The sequence below is a fragment of the Balaenoptera musculus genome, chromosome 4, assembly GCF_009873245.2.
Source record: "Balaenoptera musculus isolate JJ_BM4_2016_0621 chromosome 4, mBalMus1.pri.v3, whole genome shotgun sequence".
Taxonomy (NCBI): Eukaryota; Metazoa; Chordata; class Mammalia; order Artiodactyla; family Balaenopteridae; genus Balaenoptera; species Balaenoptera musculus.
Window position 1 is genome coordinate 9,312,301 of NC_045788.1, and position 19,507 is coordinate 9,331,807.

General features: G+C 36.4%; 1 protein-coding gene across 9 annotated transcripts in view; it reads left to right on the forward strand.

Moving 5' to 3' along the window:
* The window catches only part of TBC1D5 (TBC1 domain family member 5), a 538,946-nt gene that overhangs the window by 310,595 nt on the left and 208,844 nt on the right, over positions 1 to 19,507 (forward strand). For all 9 annotated transcript variants that reach the window (XM_036849871.1, XM_036849872.1, XM_036849873.1 and 6 more), the window contains 4 exons: positions 5,724 to 5,826; positions 12,462 to 12,550; positions 14,104 to 14,154; positions 14,249 to 14,318. In XM_036849871.1, the coding sequence (XP_036705766.1) occupies positions 5,724 to 5,826; positions 12,462 to 12,550; positions 14,104 to 14,154; positions 14,249 to 14,318 (313 nt within the window). The remainder of the gene's footprint in view (positions 1 to 5,723; positions 5,827 to 12,461; positions 12,551 to 14,103; positions 14,155 to 14,248; positions 14,319 to 19,507) is intronic.

Here is a 19,507-nt window from a genome sequence, read left to right on the forward strand (position 1 = left end):
CGTTAGCTATTGCTGCATTGTAAACCACCCCAAAGCTTAAAAGAACAGCAGAATTAATTTTGTTGATGAACCTCCAACTTGGGTAGGGCTGAGCAGGCAGTTTGTCTCTGTGCCACATGGTGTTGGCCAGGCCAGCTTGAAGGTTAAGGACTGGCGTCGTTGGAAGATGTGTTCACTTTCCTGCCTGGCTGTTGGAGCTGGCTCTCAGCAGAGACCTCTGGAGCTGTGGCTGGAACACCTCCCCACGGCCTCTCCTGTAGCTGCTTGACGTCCTAGCAGCACAACGTCTGGGTTCCACGATGTGTCCAGACGGAGAGGCAGACAGAAGCTGTGTCGCAGCGTCACTTGTGCTGTCTTCTCTTTGTGAGAGGCTCGTCACTGAGGACAGCGCATCTGCAGAGGGAGGGAAGTTAGGCTCCTCCACCTTTGTATGGGAGGAGTGCCAAAGAATTCGTGAACATGTACTAAAGCCACCGTGCCACCCATGAAGGTTTTTGTTGAAAGTTGAACCTGAACCTGATGAAGTCTCTAGACCTACCTACCAGTTTATAGGAAATACAGCGGGGGGGGGGGGGGGGGGGATAGGAATGTGTTACGTAACAAAATGGAGGAACAATAAGTAAAATTCAGAATGTGGGAAGTTTCTACAGGGTAAAGAGCCTGGTTTCTTTAACAAATACATTGTAAGAGAGAGAGGGAAAGGGAGAGAGGAAGGAAGGAAGGAAGGAGATGAAGGGAAGGGAGGGAGGAAGGGAGGGAGGGAAGGAGGGAGGGAGGGGCAAGTCTATGGAGTAAAAAACTCTTAAGAGATATATCAGCAAATTGCAGTGTAAATTCTTGGATCTTGATTGAAACAAACTGAAAAATTTTTAGGGAAATTTGAACTTTGATTGTATATTTGATTTAATCAATTGGGTTATTTATATTAGTTATAGTGTTAAAGTGGTGCTATGGTTATGTTTTTAGAGAGTCTTTATCTTTTGGAAATACACACTGCAATATTATAGGTGTAGTGATGTCTCAGGTTTGCTTCAAAATGCAACATTGAGAGAGGAGGATATGTAAAAAAAAAAGAACTGATTAATGGTGAAGCTGGGCGATGGCTACTCTGCAATTCAGTCTACTATTGTCTCTTTATAAATGCTGGAATTTATAATGAAAGATTATAATGAAAAGATTATATATGAAAGATTTTAGATAATGAAAGATTTTTTTAAAACTTAAGTTGAAAACTATACTGCCTACGAATGTGGGGTTATTTCAAGATACAAACCAAAACGCAGACAGCAGACTTTTATATCTCTTGATGTTAGTTTGCACTGTGTAAAATTTGTCTATTTAATACCTGTACACATCTTGAGAGAGAAACTCCTGCATTTTAAATATTGATCAATTAAGTTAAAACTGAATTATCACCTTTTTTTTCCATCAGGTACAAATGTTCGATGGTATTAGTCTAAATCACATCATGGAATACTTTAATATTAATTTGTCTTTGCTTTTTATCTCTATCAGAGTTTCATCCTCACCTGTTTACCATCTCCACTTTCATTTCTGGCCAAATGCAGGAGTTACTTCTCTTGACTTTCATTTTCTAATAATAATTTAGAATTTATCTTCAGTTCCCATTTATTGTGATTCTTTTCTCCTTTTACTTTCCTATCAGATAGTTTGGCTTGAGTGAATCATAGATGTCTCTAGCTTCAATCCTAAATTTTTTTTTCTCTATCTCATCTTTAATGAATATACTACCATTTCTCTTTTTTGCATGAAACTGTAGAGTCACTATTGATTTTTCAAAATCTTCACAGTTGTTGACTCCAGCCTCTGTCTGTATTCTGTGATTTTTGTTATTGTCTCAAAACCAGATTTGCCTTTCCAGTGATATTCGGGTTAGACTACTGTTCAAATTACCTGCCCTGAATCAACACCAGATGTCAGGGAAGCTATTTTGAAACTTAAAACCTATCATCAAAGCTGCTTATCACTATTCCTAGAGAACCTACTCACTACTTTTCTCCCTTTTATTTCTGATTCCTATAGATGGAATGCCTTTTCACTTGAAGCCTGTTAATACGAAACCAAGTATTTGTTGTAGGAAATATGTTATTATTCAGGTATATTCATCAACCTTATGACCTAGGTTCTTCTGTGTAACTCTAAACTCATGGAATTTTACTTCAATGCATATCTCTGACACATTGTTTAGCAAAGCAGTTGGGAAGTACTGCTAACCTGCTAACTACCCAGATATACTGGAGCAGGTATTAATCTCTCTGCTTCCGTTCTCCTTACCTGTTACCTTCTGAACTGGACTCTTTCAGCTTATAACTTCTCTGAATGTCGTCTCTTTTTCCAGCTTCTGAAAATAGCATAAACTTTTGTTTCTTTTTTGGAACTCTTCTGAAATCTTTCCCATGGTACTTGTTTGATGCTATGGATTCTTCATCAGAATTTGGAGAACACCTCACACTTTTCTAAAAAAGAGGATACCCTGAAACTTCCTAAACTGACCCTTCAGCATTGTAGACTAGAACTGTGGATGGTGTGCCATCACGTAGATGTGCTCTGCCTGCCTAATACGCGTTGTCAGTTGATTGGGTATTTGCTAAAAGTGGGTAATTTAAATTATCTACCTGCAGTTTGATTCTTGTAGCTCTCTAGTTTTTAGTCTTGCGAGTGGTTAGTATGCATTTAAATGAAACTGTGAATTGACATGTAGTATAATTTACATTTTTAGTAGTAAGGTATTATATTCTTACTTTATATAGTTCATGGATATTTGTTACAAAGTGAATGTTGTAGGTTTTAGTACTTTCTCCCATAGTCCATTCAGACTGCAGTGACTGTAGGGAATCTGGTGTTGCCAGTGTTCATAGACAATTTCCAAAGCATAGTTATGGAAGGGGACACACAAAATCACTCAGCCGTGTGATCTGTCCAGATGCTGGGACAGGAAGCCTACTTCACGACGGGGCTAGATTTAAGTCATCTGATGAGGAAGGAGGGGAAACAATTTCATCTCAGAAGGGTTACTCTGTTTTTACTTTAGTGACTAAGTTTTCCCAAGAAATTTCTTCTCAGCATTTTATTAACTACTTACCTATCTTTCATCCTGATTACTCTAATTTGGGAAGTAAGCCTACTTCACGACAGGGCTAGATTTAAGTCACCTGATGAGGAAGGAGGGGAAACAATTTCATCTCAGAAGGGTTACTCTGTTTTTACTTTAGTGACTAAGTTTTCCCAAGAAATTTCTTTTCAGCATTTTATTAACTACTTACCTATCTTTCATCCTGATTACTCTAATTTGGGATATTTGACTATCTAAAAGTTTTAGCAGCTTTCTTTTGTCCCAAATAAGTCATTTAACAAGTTTTTCTGTTTCTTTCCTGCTTCAGTGCATTTGACACCTTTCTGGAACTTATAGTTGTTACTCTTGCTCTGCATCTGCTCTCAGGTAATTTCTCTCCTCTGTAGGAGCCGTGGTCACTTATGCCTAGTCAGGCTCCTGAGCTTGAGTGTGGGCTGTCTGGAGGGCCATCACATTAAGATTTATGCATGGACTTGAGATAACCTTGTTCAGGCCCATGGGCTGTTGATTACTGGCCCCCCAAAGAGGGGCTTCCTTGCTGGTAGAGAGCAGGTCAGATACCTGTGTCTGGGGACAAACTGTACATCCAAGGGAATTTCAAGCAAATGTCAAATGAACAGATGAAGATGAAACAGGCTGTAATTTATTATAAAAATTAAGCCCAGGAAAGAGATGCTTCACAAACCATTAGCATAGTCCACCCAGGATCCCAGCCTGAACTGGAGAGAAAGTTCTAACTCTCACAGGGTGCCCGAAGAGGATCAGATGGAAGCAGAAAATAGCAGAGGTTGCCAGAAATAGGAAGCAGTAAACCATCAGAATATGAATAAAATAACCATTGCTGCCTTCACGAGACTAACGAAGGAGCATTTTTCTGTTTCCGTGATGCCCTGTGCCTCCGTGCTCTAGGCGCTCCTCCTTTTCAGCCTCTTGCATATTACATATTCTCGTGTTTTCTAGTTCCAAAGCCACCTCATTCTCATCTTCATCACCTAAAGTACCAGTACTCAGAGACTAGCAATCACCTCTCTTCCTGAACGTCTGCTGCCAGGCGCTGTTCTTGGTGCTTTCACGTTATTTCATCTTGATCACAAGATCAGTATTATTATCCCTACTTATAGATGAGGCCGTTAAGCAGCCATTTACTCAAGGTCACACAGCCAGCAATTACGCAACAGGAATCTGAACTCCGGCTTTTCTTCTCAACCTCAGTATAATGTCCTCTTATCTCCTTCCTGCACTCTCTCCTCCTGCAGGCTTATTCCACTTAGAGTTACTCAAATACTGTCTTCTTTGGTACTTCCCTATTCAGAAATGTAGAGTCACTCTGTTGCTTTTCCTCAGTTGTAAATACTGAATTCAAAGCTCTTTTCTACACCTCCCACCTTTTCTTCTGTCCTGTTGGCCTGCTGCCAAGTGGCAGTACTTCACGGAAGTATTGATACTTTCCTTTTGCATTACTAATACCATACAGTGCTCTACATTTGGAATACTCTTTGCCTTCTGTGTCTTCATAGCTTTCCTTCTGATTTGGTTACTTTTCCCACACATGTTCCATGTTCCTCCTCTCCTATAAATTCTTGTTCAAACCTTTTGTGATTGAACCCATTTGACTGCTTGTTTCTAGATGACATGCCTTCGTCCCTTATATGCTCGTCTCTTGGTATTCATAGGAGATTAGTTCCAGGACTCCCGCAGATACCAAAATCCATGGATGCTCAACTCTCTTGTATAAAATGGAGTCATATTCTCATATAATCTATGCATATCCTCTCATATACTGTAAATCATCTCTAGATTTCTTATAATACCTACTACAATGTAAATGCCATGTAAATGGTGGCTGGCATGCTGGCAAATGCAAGTTTTGCTTTTTGGAACTTTCTGGAATTGTTTTTCCCCAAACATCTTTGATCCACGGTTGGTTGAGTCCGCAGATTCGAAACCCAGGGATCCACAGGGTCGACTGTATATTCACTGTGTATTGCGCTGCTCTGTATTTGCTCTTTGGGTTGTTGCAGTCGTAAATTCTTGCATTATAAACAACTATTTAAGCTCCTTTCAGGTGGATACTCTTGCCCTTTTGTACTTCACATTACCTCAAAGCACCTGGTAGAATTTTTGATCCAGAAATCATTTAAGCAATACTGACTAACTCGGTCCATTTGAAGTCTATGTTTTAATCAGATAAAACTAATGGTGTGGTCATGTATAATAATTTAAATCATGATATTTGCATCAAAAAAAAATAGGACAATCATTTTTTTTCACAAAGTTGGTACTTACAAAATCACAGTATACCAAATGGGGTAAAACAGAGCAATCCCCACACCAAATGCACAGGCTATAATTTGTTTTGCTTAAAAACTGTTGTATTCATCATGCATATGATGACATTTACATATGAAGACATTTGAAATATGTAGATGTTGAAGGGTATCCAGTAGTTTCCCTTTTTCTTGCCCTTTTTTCTTTAACACATGAGTCCCACCTATGGCATAAGTTGCCTGGCAAATACAGACTTGTACTAAAACCAAAAGCCGCCCATGGCACCTCTCAGAGATGAGAATTTGAGGGTAATTCTTGGAATTGTGCTAGTCGATTTCAATCCTGTGTTTTCTTTTTTCAGGTTTCCTGAAATGCAGTTTTTCCAACAAGAAAATGTGAGAAAAATTCTTACAGATGTTCTTTTCTGTTATGCTAGAGAAAACGAGCAGTTGCTTTATAAACAGGTAATGAAAATATCGTACAGGTGGCATCCATTGACTCAGAATTTTCTATACAGCTTGACAAATGATAGAGCAATAATGTAGCCTTTATTGTATCCAAAGTTGCATCATAATAGTAAAGCAATCAAAGAGCTGCTTGTCAGCTGCATGGTGAGAAAGGTAAGCTCATTGACGCACATATGCTTCTTCCTTATTATAAGACATTCCACCAAATTGTCTTCTATGAGGCATTCAATCTTTGCTTTCAACTTTTGGGAGTTTGTTTATAAACAGCATCTTTGAAGGCAATCTAGTAATAAAACTTTTCAGAGTTGTATATATAAATATTGTTTTTAAGTACAGCATTTATAAATATCTGGCATGTCATGTAGAGAATAATCAAATGTCCTTTTACTCTTCAAAATCTACCAGTAATAGAACTGCAGAAAGTTCCTTTAAACTTTCTGAAATTTATATGATACTCTTGTGATCTTGATGTTTAATTCATCTCGTTATTAAAGAAGATTATTGGATTATGTTTATTCTTTTCAAAATGTAAATTTTTTATTTAATACATAAAGAAGTATCTAGGTTTGCACTTAACCTTACGGGGTTCCAATAAAAATACGCAAAGTTAGATATTTTTATGTATTTCTCAAAATGCATATTAAGTGAGAATTCAAACTATATTAATACATTCTCCAACAATCCAAAGTTATGACATCCAACTGATGACAACCCAAATTCGGTGTAATATAACAGAAAACACCTGCATGGTGAGAGCAGTGTATTTAATTTGAGATAAACTTGATTCGTTTAAAGATAATAAATCAAGTCATATTACAGTTGTCCTAAATAATGTATTTGTTATTGTATACATAGAATATCCAAGGGAACTAATTTTATCTTAGTTTCGATACTAGTAATATGTCTTTATATTAATTACATGATGATATTTAGCTTTTAGAAAGGGAAATGGAAAAATATATCCTGCTCATAATGGCAACCAAAACTATAAAATGTCTAAAAAGAAATGTAATAATATAGAAACAAAAGCTACATGAAGAAAACTATAAATGTTATTGGAGCAAGAGTTGAATAAATAGAAAAGTGATAACGTATTTTTAGGTGGGAAGACATTAAGTAAAAATATTACTTCTTCCCAAATTAATATATAAGTGTGTTATCATTCCAGTGGTAGTCTAAGTGAGAGATATGGTTTTTAAAAACCGGGCACAGTGATTTTAAGTTTCATGCCAAGAAGGTTTATAGTCATTTTAATGGTGATAATACAGCTTAGTGGTTAAGAGCACTGGCTCTAGACTCAGATTCCTTGATTTGAATCTCGGCTCCAACACTTTAAGTAGCTACCTTGTCTTAGACAATATACACATGTAACTTTTCTAATCCTTAGTTTTGTTGATGAGGGCAATAATAGTATTGACTTTGTAGAGTTAAAAACATGTAGTGCTCATTATGAGTTCATGTTGGTAGCTGTGATGGTGATCATTGCTACAGTCAGTATTAAATATGTTGGAGCTGCCACAGAATTCAGGGGAAGGGGAGAATGGCACAGGGAGATCTGAAAACTGTTATAAATGTTCTGTGATCAAACCAATGTGACAGTAATGTGGGAACTGAGAAATAGATCAGTGGAACAAGCTAAGAACAGGTTCAATTGTAAATGAGATCTTCGTATAAGATAGGACGTTTTCTTTCAATGAGAAAAGGATATTGACTTGCCGTATTTGGCTTTCCATTTAAAAAAGATTAAATTATACGATTATTGGGAGAAGAAATTCCAGATGGAGTAAAAATATAATTATAAAAACTAAAATTACATAAAAATTCTAGAAAAAACATTTAGGAGATTTTTTTTTATAATCTCAGGGTAGGAAAGGTCTTCCCAAGCAAGACAGGCTATTCAGGTCAGATATAAAGTGCAAAGACCAAAAACAAACCAAAAAGGAGACTGGGAGAAAATAAATCTCAATCAGTATAGGATTTTTTGGAAGCAAATAACAGAAAATTCCTTTCAGATTGACTTACAGTCTAAGGATGTTATTAACACACTTTGTAAGAAGTCTGGGGGCAGAATGGTTCTGCAGCATTTGTTAGTTCAGTACCTCAGGCTCTTCACCAATGATCCAGGTTTACTTCTGTTTTTCTCTTCTCCTCTTCTCATCGTGTTGGCTTTTGTCATCAAGCCTGTCTCCTCAGTGTGTCCTCTTCTCTTTCAAATATTTGGAAATATCTCACAGTAAAAGATTTGATGACAATGAATCAAGTCAGAATAAAATTATCCCAAGTTATGCATTTGTTTCCCCTTTTTCTTTAGAGAAAGAAAAATCTAGATTCAGGGAATCTTATAATAATGGAAACAAGTTCCATGGACAAGGAACCAAAACATCGTAACTGCACCGTCCACCGTTTGTGAGGCACGCAGCCCACTGCGTTTGTGAGGAAGACTATAAACAGATCAGGCTCTTGATAATTTAGACAAAGTCTGTCAATTACTGAATAGGAAAGTATTATTAATTTACTCCTGGGTATCACTTTCTAAGATTTAAATTACTCCCTGTACATGTTAAAAATTCTATAGATTCTTTACATAGGAATAATCCCTTGCTGTAAAAGGACTGACTATTTGAGCCAGATCAAATTTAAGAAAAAACCTTGCATTTCATCACAAGCTGTTAAAGCTATTATTTTGTACTAGGTGACACCCCGTTTAACATCGACCATATTGTTAATAGTTATGGGATTTTATTGAATTAATGAGACTGTTATCATGTAGTAGAATGTCTTGCTGAGTTAATTGAAACTGCAGAGATTATATAAATGGTATTAATGAACTTTGACTGCCTGATGCCTCAGCTTTAATAAAGACTGCTTGGTGGGCTAAATGAACACAGGCAGATAAAAGAACAGGTTCAATTTTGTGAGCCTACAGGCTGTTGATGAGGAAAACTTTGTTACCTTTCTTTTCAACTGGCATGAGTTTGGAGTGCAGTGACTACTAAGGATCCAGCAGGGAAAAAGGCTGTAAGCAAGCAGAAACGCTGATGGTGTGGATGGAAGCAAAATACACATTTTGGGAACCAAGAAGTATACCAACAATACATTCTTTTTCATTATGCTTTATCAGATTTACAGCATACTGAATTTATGATCATTCTTTCCAGATAGTTCTCTTTTCCTTTAAAGATGTCTATTTGCTTGCCACTTGCCACTTGTAATTATTAATCAGGTTTTTACTAGTCTAGAATTGAGAGTAAAACCAGTAATCTCTTACAAGTCTGTTCGAGAAAAATATCCCTAGTTTGGTTGGAAGTCAACACTGAATGTGTAAAAGATTGTCTTAATGGTATTCAGGGGACTCTTAATTTCCATTACACAAAAAGCACTTATTTATTGATGGGAAATGTTGAAATATAATTCAGGATGATTCTTTTCCATTTTTCATCTTATCGTACGTAGTTCAGCTTTTACCCTTGTGTTGATAAATGAAACATCTACCCCTCACTATATTGAGTGGAAGCTATTTCATTCAGTCAGTCACTATGCAGTGAGCACCTTGTATGTGCTGAGCCTGTGGTAGGCGCTGGGTTTGTCTATGTGTGTATGTACATATATATATACATATATGTATCACTTGTCCCAGTTTATAACCTACAGCACTTCTGTGCTCATTTTATTATTGTGTGTCTTGCTGTTTAGACTGCAGGCTCCATAATGGTCAGGAGTTTGCCCACTCCATCCACTTTTGTGTTACCAGCACGTCATAGGTAGTTAATAGATAGTTTCTGGAATAAATGAAGGTGAATGATGCATGAGCAAATGGAGAATCTGGAGAAAGGAGTGCCACAGAAACTAGAGGGAAGAGAATGTTCAGGGAAGGTGAGAAGATACATTTAGGCAAGAACCGTTTCGTATTAAACCAGCCTTAATTAGTTAGAAAACATACTGCAGGGAAGAGTTCTATTCAGAAGATCACTGCCGCCACCACCACCAACACCAACAACCAAAGCCTAGTCAGAAACCTAATAAAAACAATGCAGTTCCACATATTTTTGGATTGGAAGATCTGGTGTTCTTAAAGAAGTCTGTTTTCTTCAAGTTAATTTTAATGCAATGGCAATAAAAATTTTGTTTAGCATTTTATGTAACTAAATTACATTTTCATTTGGATGAAAAGTTGTTAGAATAGGCAAGATAATTTTGAGAAAAAGAATAGAAAATATGGGGAAATGGAGTATTTTACAGCTCAAGTCATTACAGTACTAAAGTTCCTGTTAAGAGTACATAAACCAATGGAATACCAATAAAAACTCAGAAAAAATGAGAGCTAAATATTCAGCTTATGATAAAGATGACATTTCAGAACTCTTGGGAGAAGATGGATTATTCAATAAATGGTGATTATTCAATAAATTAGTTTAACACTTTGGGAAGGAAAAATACATATTATTCTTCAGGGCAAAATTAAATACCAGATGGGTAAAGAATTAGCTGTAAAAAAGAAACCTGTATATTTAATCTAATCTCAATATGAGGAAGGTCTTTTTGGCATAAAAGCAAAATAAGAAATCATGAAAGATGATTTATTGATTTGACTGTTTTAAAGTATACAGCTTTACTATGACATAATCAAAATTAAAAGGCAAGTTATAAACATGGGAAAGTATTTGTAACAAAAATAACTAAGGGTTAATTTCCTGAATTGCTGAAGAACTATTACAAATCATCAGGAGAAGGGAGACTCTTCATTAGGAGAAAATGGGCAATTCATTAAATAAAAATGACCACTGAAATGTTTGTGTTCAACCTCACTAGCATTTAAATAAGTTAAAACAATTATTTGACTGTAAAATTTGACAGGATTTTTAAAAAACGCTACAAATAAAGGTGAGGGTATGTGAAGTGGTGATTTTTATGCCCTAAAGTGAGGGAATTATTTCTAAAGGGCAGGTTAATTATATATATCAAATGTCTTATTAACTCATTTACCCAGAAATTTTACTTCTAGGGACTTTATCCTAAGGAAATTATCAGAAATAAGCAAAAAAGATTATTGCAAAGATATCTATCGCAGTTTTAATTTTTCTTTCTTTTCTCTTTTGGCCTTCTTTCCCTTCCTTCCTGCCTTCCCTCCTTCCTTTGTTTTTGTTTTAGATATTCTGTAGTTCTGTGCAATAAGTAACTATTACTTTCATGATTAAAATTATGTCACTTGGTCTTTGGGATAATTTGAGATTATTCTAGAAGATAAACCCCTCATAATGATTTTAAAGCACATTAGCAACACTTAATTCCATTCTTTATGGGTGTGTACCAAGTTCTTCTAAGGAATAGTCTTTTCAAGATTTGTTTAGCAGGAGACGGTCACCTAAAAAGATTGAAGTGATGTGTGGTAATTTGTCCCAAATCACAAGTAAATTGTCAACGGATCATAAATTACTTTGTAAAAATGGAATTAAGTCCTTCTCATTCAAGGCTAGTGATAACTTATAAATGACCTCTGACAGAGTTTCCTTTTGTATTACTTTATGATAATAACTAGCGTCCTACGAACAGCACAGAGCTGCCAGACTGTGCAGAGGTCCGTGTGGCTGTCCTTCCATTACAGGAGATTTTGTCTAATCCCATTGGCAAAGACTCTCTCTTCTCTCGGCTTCAGTATTTTATTGTTATTTCCTGTAGAGGCGGGGTTTTGTCTTCTTTTTTGTAAAAGATCATCGTAGGCAAAAGGAAAATAGCGACTCACTTTAAGAGGCAGAAAAGAGTACAGTCCATTTTTAACTTGCTAAAATATGTTTTTGATGCCTAAGTAGGGAAAAAAATCTTAACTAACAAGGCGGGTCACTGATGTGGAATATCTTATTTCCTCACAAGAATGGATAAATAATGGATTTTTATAATACCCTTTGAAAGGCAACTTAGTAACTAATATACCTTTTTGTTTCTATGCCTATGTATGTAATCCACAGGTGAACACAATATAAGGAAAAAGAAAGTTGTATTGGTGAAATCACTAAATGAATTGAAAAGTAACCTTGTAGTTGAAGTAGACAGGAAAAAAGAATTATGGCCATCTTGGCTTAAACATGTTGAAAATCGTACTTTAAAAACTTTGTTTTCTCTCATACCTGCTAAAGGTTGTTTCTTTTATTATCCAACATTTCCAGCTAGCTGACTTCAGCTCTTCCTAAATCTACAGACATCCTAATTTTGAGCCATTATATAATGAAAACATTGGATGTAATTTCCTTAGGTCTACAGTTCTTAGTTGCCCTTCTTACTGCAGATCTTTATACTGTAGCATATGATTATAATTTGCATAAATGAAATTCATATTTATGAGTACACATCCTGAAGCAACTGACAGGTGCAAGGTTGTCTACCATGCCGATTTATTGTTTGTTGTGTCATTTAAAAGAGAGCTGCTCTCCATGTTTTAAAGAAGAATACCTGCTGTGGTAGAATTGGAGTCAAGTTCTAAAACTAAATAAAATCTCACTTTGTAGGTTTTTATGTTTATGCTCTTCTGTATAATATGAAAATACCTGGGACGGGGATCAGCTGCAGAGGCTCTTAGCTGAGCCCGTTCTGTCCACCAGTGGAGTCTGGACACGCCCCCGTCCCTTTCTCTATTTCAGGGCATGCACGAGCTGTTGGCTCCAATGGTCTTCACCCTCCACTGCGACCACCAAGCCTTTCTTCATGCCAGCGAGTCTGCACAGCCAAGGCAAGTTTGTATATGAGCTCCATCTATTTTGTCAGCCCTGCTGTAATCCTTTTTTAACCTCAACACCTTTTATATTGAAGGTATTTTGTAAATTGTAAACATTGGGTTGTGTTTCACGTGCCTCATTATTAATTCCACTTAATAACTGTAATCCCATTTCAGCTATGGGGCAAACTTGGAATTCTAAATATCTTTGCAAGTCTTAGAGCTGTACCAAAGGAAGACATGTAACTGATGGATCAAGAAGAGGAAATTTTTGTTGTAATGGCAAAGTGCTGATGATTGTTAATATTCATACGTTCTATCCTCCAGTGACCCATTCTTTCACAGTAAGCTGTGTAAGAGAACCTCATGTGTGAGATATTTTGTCCTCACCAGACTCAGTTCAGTTCATAAATAGAACAGTCCCCCAAAGCACCCCAGTATAAAGAAACAAAATGACTTCTCATGTTTTTGAGATACAATTACTGAAGTTATTTGCTGGAGATAATAAATTAGTATATCCTGTATTTAACTTAGGCCGATTGTTAGAATTTATTTTCTAACTTAAGATACCCTAACTAGATGGGCCAGAGAGGCAGCCGGGAAGCATCTTGGGAATGGAGAGCTGAGGGATTATAAAACTTCCTCAGGAATATTCCACAGGCTAGCCTCTCTCTGTGCCGAAAATAACGGATTAACGTAATATTTCATGTGTTTGTCTGTATGATCCTTAGTCATCAAATGTAGCCATCCATTTTGCTGAACATATATTATGGCATTTGTCAAATCAACTTTTGTTTACTATATTGTAGATTAGTATTTTCTAGTCCCTTTGAGTTTTTCTAATTATACTAAATTTGTTGGATCTGACTATAGTAGCCATATCTTAGTTGCTGTTGCCTCAGTTATTCTGAAGTATGATAAGGTTGCAGTTAGTATCGGGATCCTGTTTTCATGCCAGTTTTATCTTCTTAAAAACACATATGCAGAATATACTCCATAGGAAAGTATACATGATTGCAAATTGCTTTTTAAAAAAATAGCTTTTAAATGAGTTCTACATGCTTCTTTAACTGTTTCAATCCTCTATAAAGTAAAAGCAGCACTAAAATAGATTTGGAAGAGGTGCTGTCACTGATTAATTGATGTTAAAACATAATAAAAATAGAAGCCATTGAAAGAAAATAAATTACTGTTTTAATATGGGATATTTGACCAGTAACTATATATTTTTTTGTTTCGTTTTTGGACAAGTGATAAATTGTGGAATAATCAGTCGATTCTAGATCAGGCACATTCAAGGAATGTATTGTCACATTCACTTTTGTTATTTGGAATAATTAGATAGTTGCCTCGTTGTGGTACAGACAGGCAGCTAATTTGTTTTTGATCTTTATAGAAAGAAAGGATTTCATTTGTTAATGGAGTTGCTCTTTTTATTAAAAAAAGGCTAACTTTTTTTCATTTACACATTATATGAAAGTTGGCTTATGAGTATAGAATAAGGCAACCTCTGCATCTCCTTCAATTAAAAAATTACACATTCTGATTGATTGTATCGCTTTTTTAAGTGAGGAAATGAAAACTCTCTTGAACCCTGAGTATCTGGAACATGATGCCTAGTAAGTACAAAAACTTTCTGTTTTTATTTTTTTACGCCATTTTTACTTTAATGAAGATTTAACATTGGCGTTATATTATTTTTCTAATTTTTAGTGCAATGTTCTCACAACTTATGGAAACTGCTGAACCTTGGTTTTCTACTTTTGAGCATGATGGTCAAAAGGTAAATCTTACAGTACAGATCTTTTCAATATATTTGAGGGAACAAATGATTTTAGTAACAACATAGAGAATAAAAGCCATTATTATCACTATAAAAAAATGAAAATATAAGGATACCTGTGGAGTAAGTTTGAACTGGGGATCTAAATCATATCTCTAATTATTGACAGATTTACAAAGGTAATATAAAAATTTTCATATAAATAAATAGAAACTTTCTTTTATATGTGTGTATATTATGCATGCAATATAATTTCCTAAAAACTATTACAAACTTTGAATGAAAAGAGTATTTATCTACTTGATCTGTGCTGTCCTGGTGAGTTGATAGGCATGGAAGTATGTAGATAAACTCTGTGTCACATAGGTTGTTTTGCTTTTACTAATGCATCACTAAATTGAATTTATATGTTTAGCATCAATACCATTTATCCTTACTTTCTCTTACCCTTATTCTTTTTTTTTTTCCTAATAATTTTTATTGGCGTATAGTTGATTTACAATGTTGTGTTAGTTTCAGGTGTACAGCAAAGTGAATCAGTTATACATATACATATATCCACTCTTTTTTAGATTCTTTTCCCATATAGGCTGTTACAGAGTATTGAGTACAGTTCCCTGTGCTATACAATAGGTCCTTATTAGTTATCTATTTTATATATAGTAGTGTGTATATGTCAATCCCAATCTCCCAATTTATCCCTACCCCCGCCCACCTCTTGTAACCATAAGTTTGTTTTCTACATCTGTAATCTATTTCTGTTTTGTAGATAAATTCATTTGTACCCTTTTTTTAGATTCTGCGTGTAAGTGATATCATATGATATTTGTCTTTCTCTCTCTGACTTACTTCACTCAAATGACAATCTGTAGGTCCAGTTTCATTCTTTTTTATGGCTGAGTAATATTCCATTGTGTATATGTACCACATCTTTATCCACTCCTCTGTTGATGGACATTTAGGTTGCTTCCATGTCCTGGCTTTTGTAAATAGTGCTGCTATGAACATTAGGGTGCATGTGTCTTTTTGAATTAGAGTTTTCTCTGGATATATGCCCAGGAATGGGATTGCTGGATCCCATGGTAATTCTATTTTTAGTTTTTTAAGGAACCTTCATACCATTCTCCATAGTGGCTGTACCAATTTACATCCCCACCAACAGGGTAGGAGGGTTCCCTCTTACCCTTATTCTTTAACTATAATTTTTGTTGTGAAATAATTAACATACCATAACATTCACCTTTTTAAAGTGTACAATTTAGTGGTTTTTAGCATATTCACAAGGTTGTGCAAATGTCCCCACTGTCTAATTTCAAAACATTTTCAACACCCTAAAAGGAAATCCTAGCCCCATTAGCAGTCACTCCCCATTTCCCCCTCCCTAGAGCCTTTGGCATCACTAATCTACTTTCTGTTCCTTTGGGCTTGCCTATTCTGGACATTTCATATAAATGGAATCATACAATATGTGACCTTTTGTTACTGACTTTTTTCACTTAGCATAATGTTTTCACTGTTCATTCATGTTGTGGCATGTGTCAGTACTTCATCCCTTTTCAGGGCTAAATAATGTTTCATTGCATAGATATATGCCACATTTTGTTTTTCCATACCTCAGTTGGTGACATTTGGGTTCTTTTCACTTTTTGACTATTAAGAATAATGTTGCTAGGAACATTTGTATACAAACTTTTGTGTGAACGTATGTTTTCAATTCTCTCGGCATATCTCTAGGAGTGGTATTGCCGAATTAACTGTCATTTTAAACAACCATATATGCTAACTTAGAGATCATTATGGTCTTTTCATTGTTATTATACAATATTGGAAAAATTGCAAATTATTCTGGCAAGGGCTGTTGTTAGGAGTTTTTGGTATATTATTTTCTATATGACTAATTTATTTTATGTTAGTATAATTGAATGAGTTCTGGTTAGAAACCATGTATTACTCAGTCCCTTCACTCCGTCTCTTAGCAAATGAGATGGATAACTAATGCTTTTTATGCCTTTGGTCGAGGTCAGGGCGAACTACTGCCTGCAGGCCAATTTGGCCTGCCATCTGTTTTTGTACAGCTTGTGAGTTAAAAATGGCTTTTACATTATTAAATGGTTGAAAAAAATATCAGAAGAGGAATAGTATTTGGTGACATGAAAATTATATAGAATTCAAATTTCCATGTCCATAAAAAAAGTTTTGTGGGGATACAGCCATGCCTACTTGTTTACTTACTGCCTTCGGCTGCTTTCTCGTTACAAAGGCAGAGCTGGGTGGTTGCAGCACAGACTGTATGACCTGGAACGTCTCAAATGTTTACCATCTGGCTCTTTCCAGAGAAAGTTTGTCTACCCCGAGCTTAGGTGATAAAGTCTTACTCCAGCTGTATATCACCATGCTCCATTCCGTCAGGGTTGTTACAGGGGAAGCTTGCTGTAAGCATGTGTGATGAACAGTAGCTCTGTATTCTCAGCAGGTGATCTGATGGAGTCATAGACTTATGTGAACATCAGATTTTGAGCAGAGTTTTTGAAGACATTTAATTAACAGGCCTCATGATTGTTTTACGCAGTGGTCATTTTGTATTTGATAACTGATTCACAGCATCTGAGAAACTGAATGATAAAAATGAGAGGGCTGCCAGTTTTTGCTTTTACTTATTCATGTTACTTTCACTGAATCATGTCATGAGAATGGCTAAGACAGCACAAAGACATTTATTTTATCAAAGAACACATAGATGTGACCTCTGAGAATTTATATTAATTATTTGTGTGTATCAGTGCATAATATATTCCTAAAAAGCGTATCTAGTGAATCCCTTTTTCATCCTCCCCTTTTTGTTCTTTTTCATGATATGATCATCTTTTTAAAAAGAAGTTCGAGAAATTGATGTATCACTCCATCGTGCAGGTCTTCTAGTTCCTCAGAAAACTCAGTCATATCACCGTGCATGCTGGCTAGTTTAGCGACATACTTTTTATAATAAGACTTTCTTGATGATGGAAGCAGTGTGTTGGTTTACGTAATGGTGTGAAATCATTATCTTGCTGCATTGCTCAGTCTGTGGCCTGGCACTGATCTGTAGAACACACTTTGCGTACCACTAATAAGTGGTTAGAAAAGTTTTCTAGTTTTATCGGTAGTTGTGGCTGTCTCATTTGATCATATATGTTAAATGCAAGTAGCATTCTTTATAATAAGAAATCCTGAAGATAAGGAAGTGTTTTACCTTAACTCTATCTTCACTGTTTTTGATTTTTTACTGTTAGATAAGCTATGCTGTTTAGCATTAAGTGACCAGAAACATTACTTTCAAGTCTTTTAAGTTTAAGAGATTTTACTATAAAGTATTCTGAGCTCAGGGGAAATCTTTTTAAGTTAAAGCATCCTATTATTTGAAGAGAGTACTAGATGTTACAAAATCAGAAAAATGTGTTTTGGATGTACTATTTTTATAATAAATGAGCACAATATAGAGGTTTCCCTTTCTCCTGTCTATACAAATTAACAACAGTGAATTGAGCCCTAAAGATTAATATGGTCTTATGTCCTTTGGACCTAAATACTCTAGGGCAGACACTGTAGGAAGTCCAAAGGGCTGTGTTTCTTTTTTAAGACTTGAAATGATCCTGGACAGACAGATGGAGCCCCTTCTCCCTTGTACTGACACAGGACCCTCCTCTCCTCTCTTCTGTGCTTTCTACCAGCCTGATTAGTCACAGCTCTCACGCAGAATTCTGAGCTTTTTTTCTGTGTAATTCTTCCCTCCATGATTAGGGCAAGAGCTTTACCTTCTTTATCTTTATACCCCTGAATCCGGTCCAGTGACAAGAAGATGTTATTCCTTTCAGAGATCTCACAGTTTAGGAGGAAGAGAAGTAGAAACACATACTGTGGGAGCAGAGAAGAGGATAATGAACTAGACCTGGCACTTGAGCCAAATCTTAAAATACACATGGGGGCTCCTCAGTGGAAACACTGGGGAGGGGATATTTCAGGTAAAAGAATGGCATCCCCAGTATCTCTGGAAGCACAGTGAGAACAGAGGCTGACTAGATGATGGAAAGCCTTGCCGACCTGGCTAAAGCATTTGAATTGTTTCGTTTTGTTTTTCCCAGAGTGAAAATAATGGGGAGCTATTAAAAATGTCTAAGGAGGGACTTCCCTGGCGGTCCAGTGGTTAATACTCCACACTCCCACTGCAGGGGGCACGGGTTCAGTCCCTGGTCGGTTGGGGAACTAAGCGTGCTGCGCGGCGTGGCCAAAAAAAAAAAAAAAAAAAAAAGTGTCTAAGGAGGGCAATCTGGCATAATGTAATAGCTGCTTTAGATAGATCACCAGGCATTTTGGAAGATGGATTTAAAGCAGGCTAAATTGGGGGGGCAGCAAGACGAGGAGCAAAGGAATGATTAGGGCCCCAAGTCAGGGTGTTCGCGCCGAAGAAGAGACATATGCAAGAGTCCCCGGAGGGGTTCTGAGGAGCTAAAATTGGCAAACCACGTATTCGTATTGGAGGATGGGTTGAGGTAGGCGTGGGAAAGGATGAACATGCTTTCGAGCGGAAGGTGAGGAGCTCAGTCGCAGGCCTGCTGGATTCGAGACCCTTTGGCAATCTAACATTCTTCGCCCACATTTGAGCGTGTGGGAAGCACTCCAGAGTTCTAGGTTACGAATACAGATTAGGAAGTCTTTGGAGAATGGGTTTTGGTTGAAGCACTGTGAATGACTGAGCTCACTCAGGGAACTGCATGTAAGTAGAGATTAAACTGAGACCAGAACTGTATGAAAAAGCAGCGTTTGTGAAACAGAAACAAGAATTTAAACTAGAGTAGACTGAGGATGAGTGATAGGCAGATAATCATGAAAGAAGATGCTATAAATCCCAGTATTGGAGAGAGGTAGAAACTGGCAACTGAACATCAGAAGAAAGGTCAGACATAATATATTAGGGTATATCATCAGACTTGAGGGGTAGTTGACGTTTACATGAAAGCATTACAAGGAGTTACAGATCTTTCTTAATATTGAGTGGCAGGAACGGAAGTTGTACTGCCCACATAGATTTTTTTTTTTTTTTTAAGTCAGCTACATTTTTGGTCTGAAGAATTTAAAAATCTTTCTACCCAGCTATTTAAATTGATCAAAGGACAGTTAGAGGATGTCTTCTTTTCTAGTACTGGTTTGCTTTA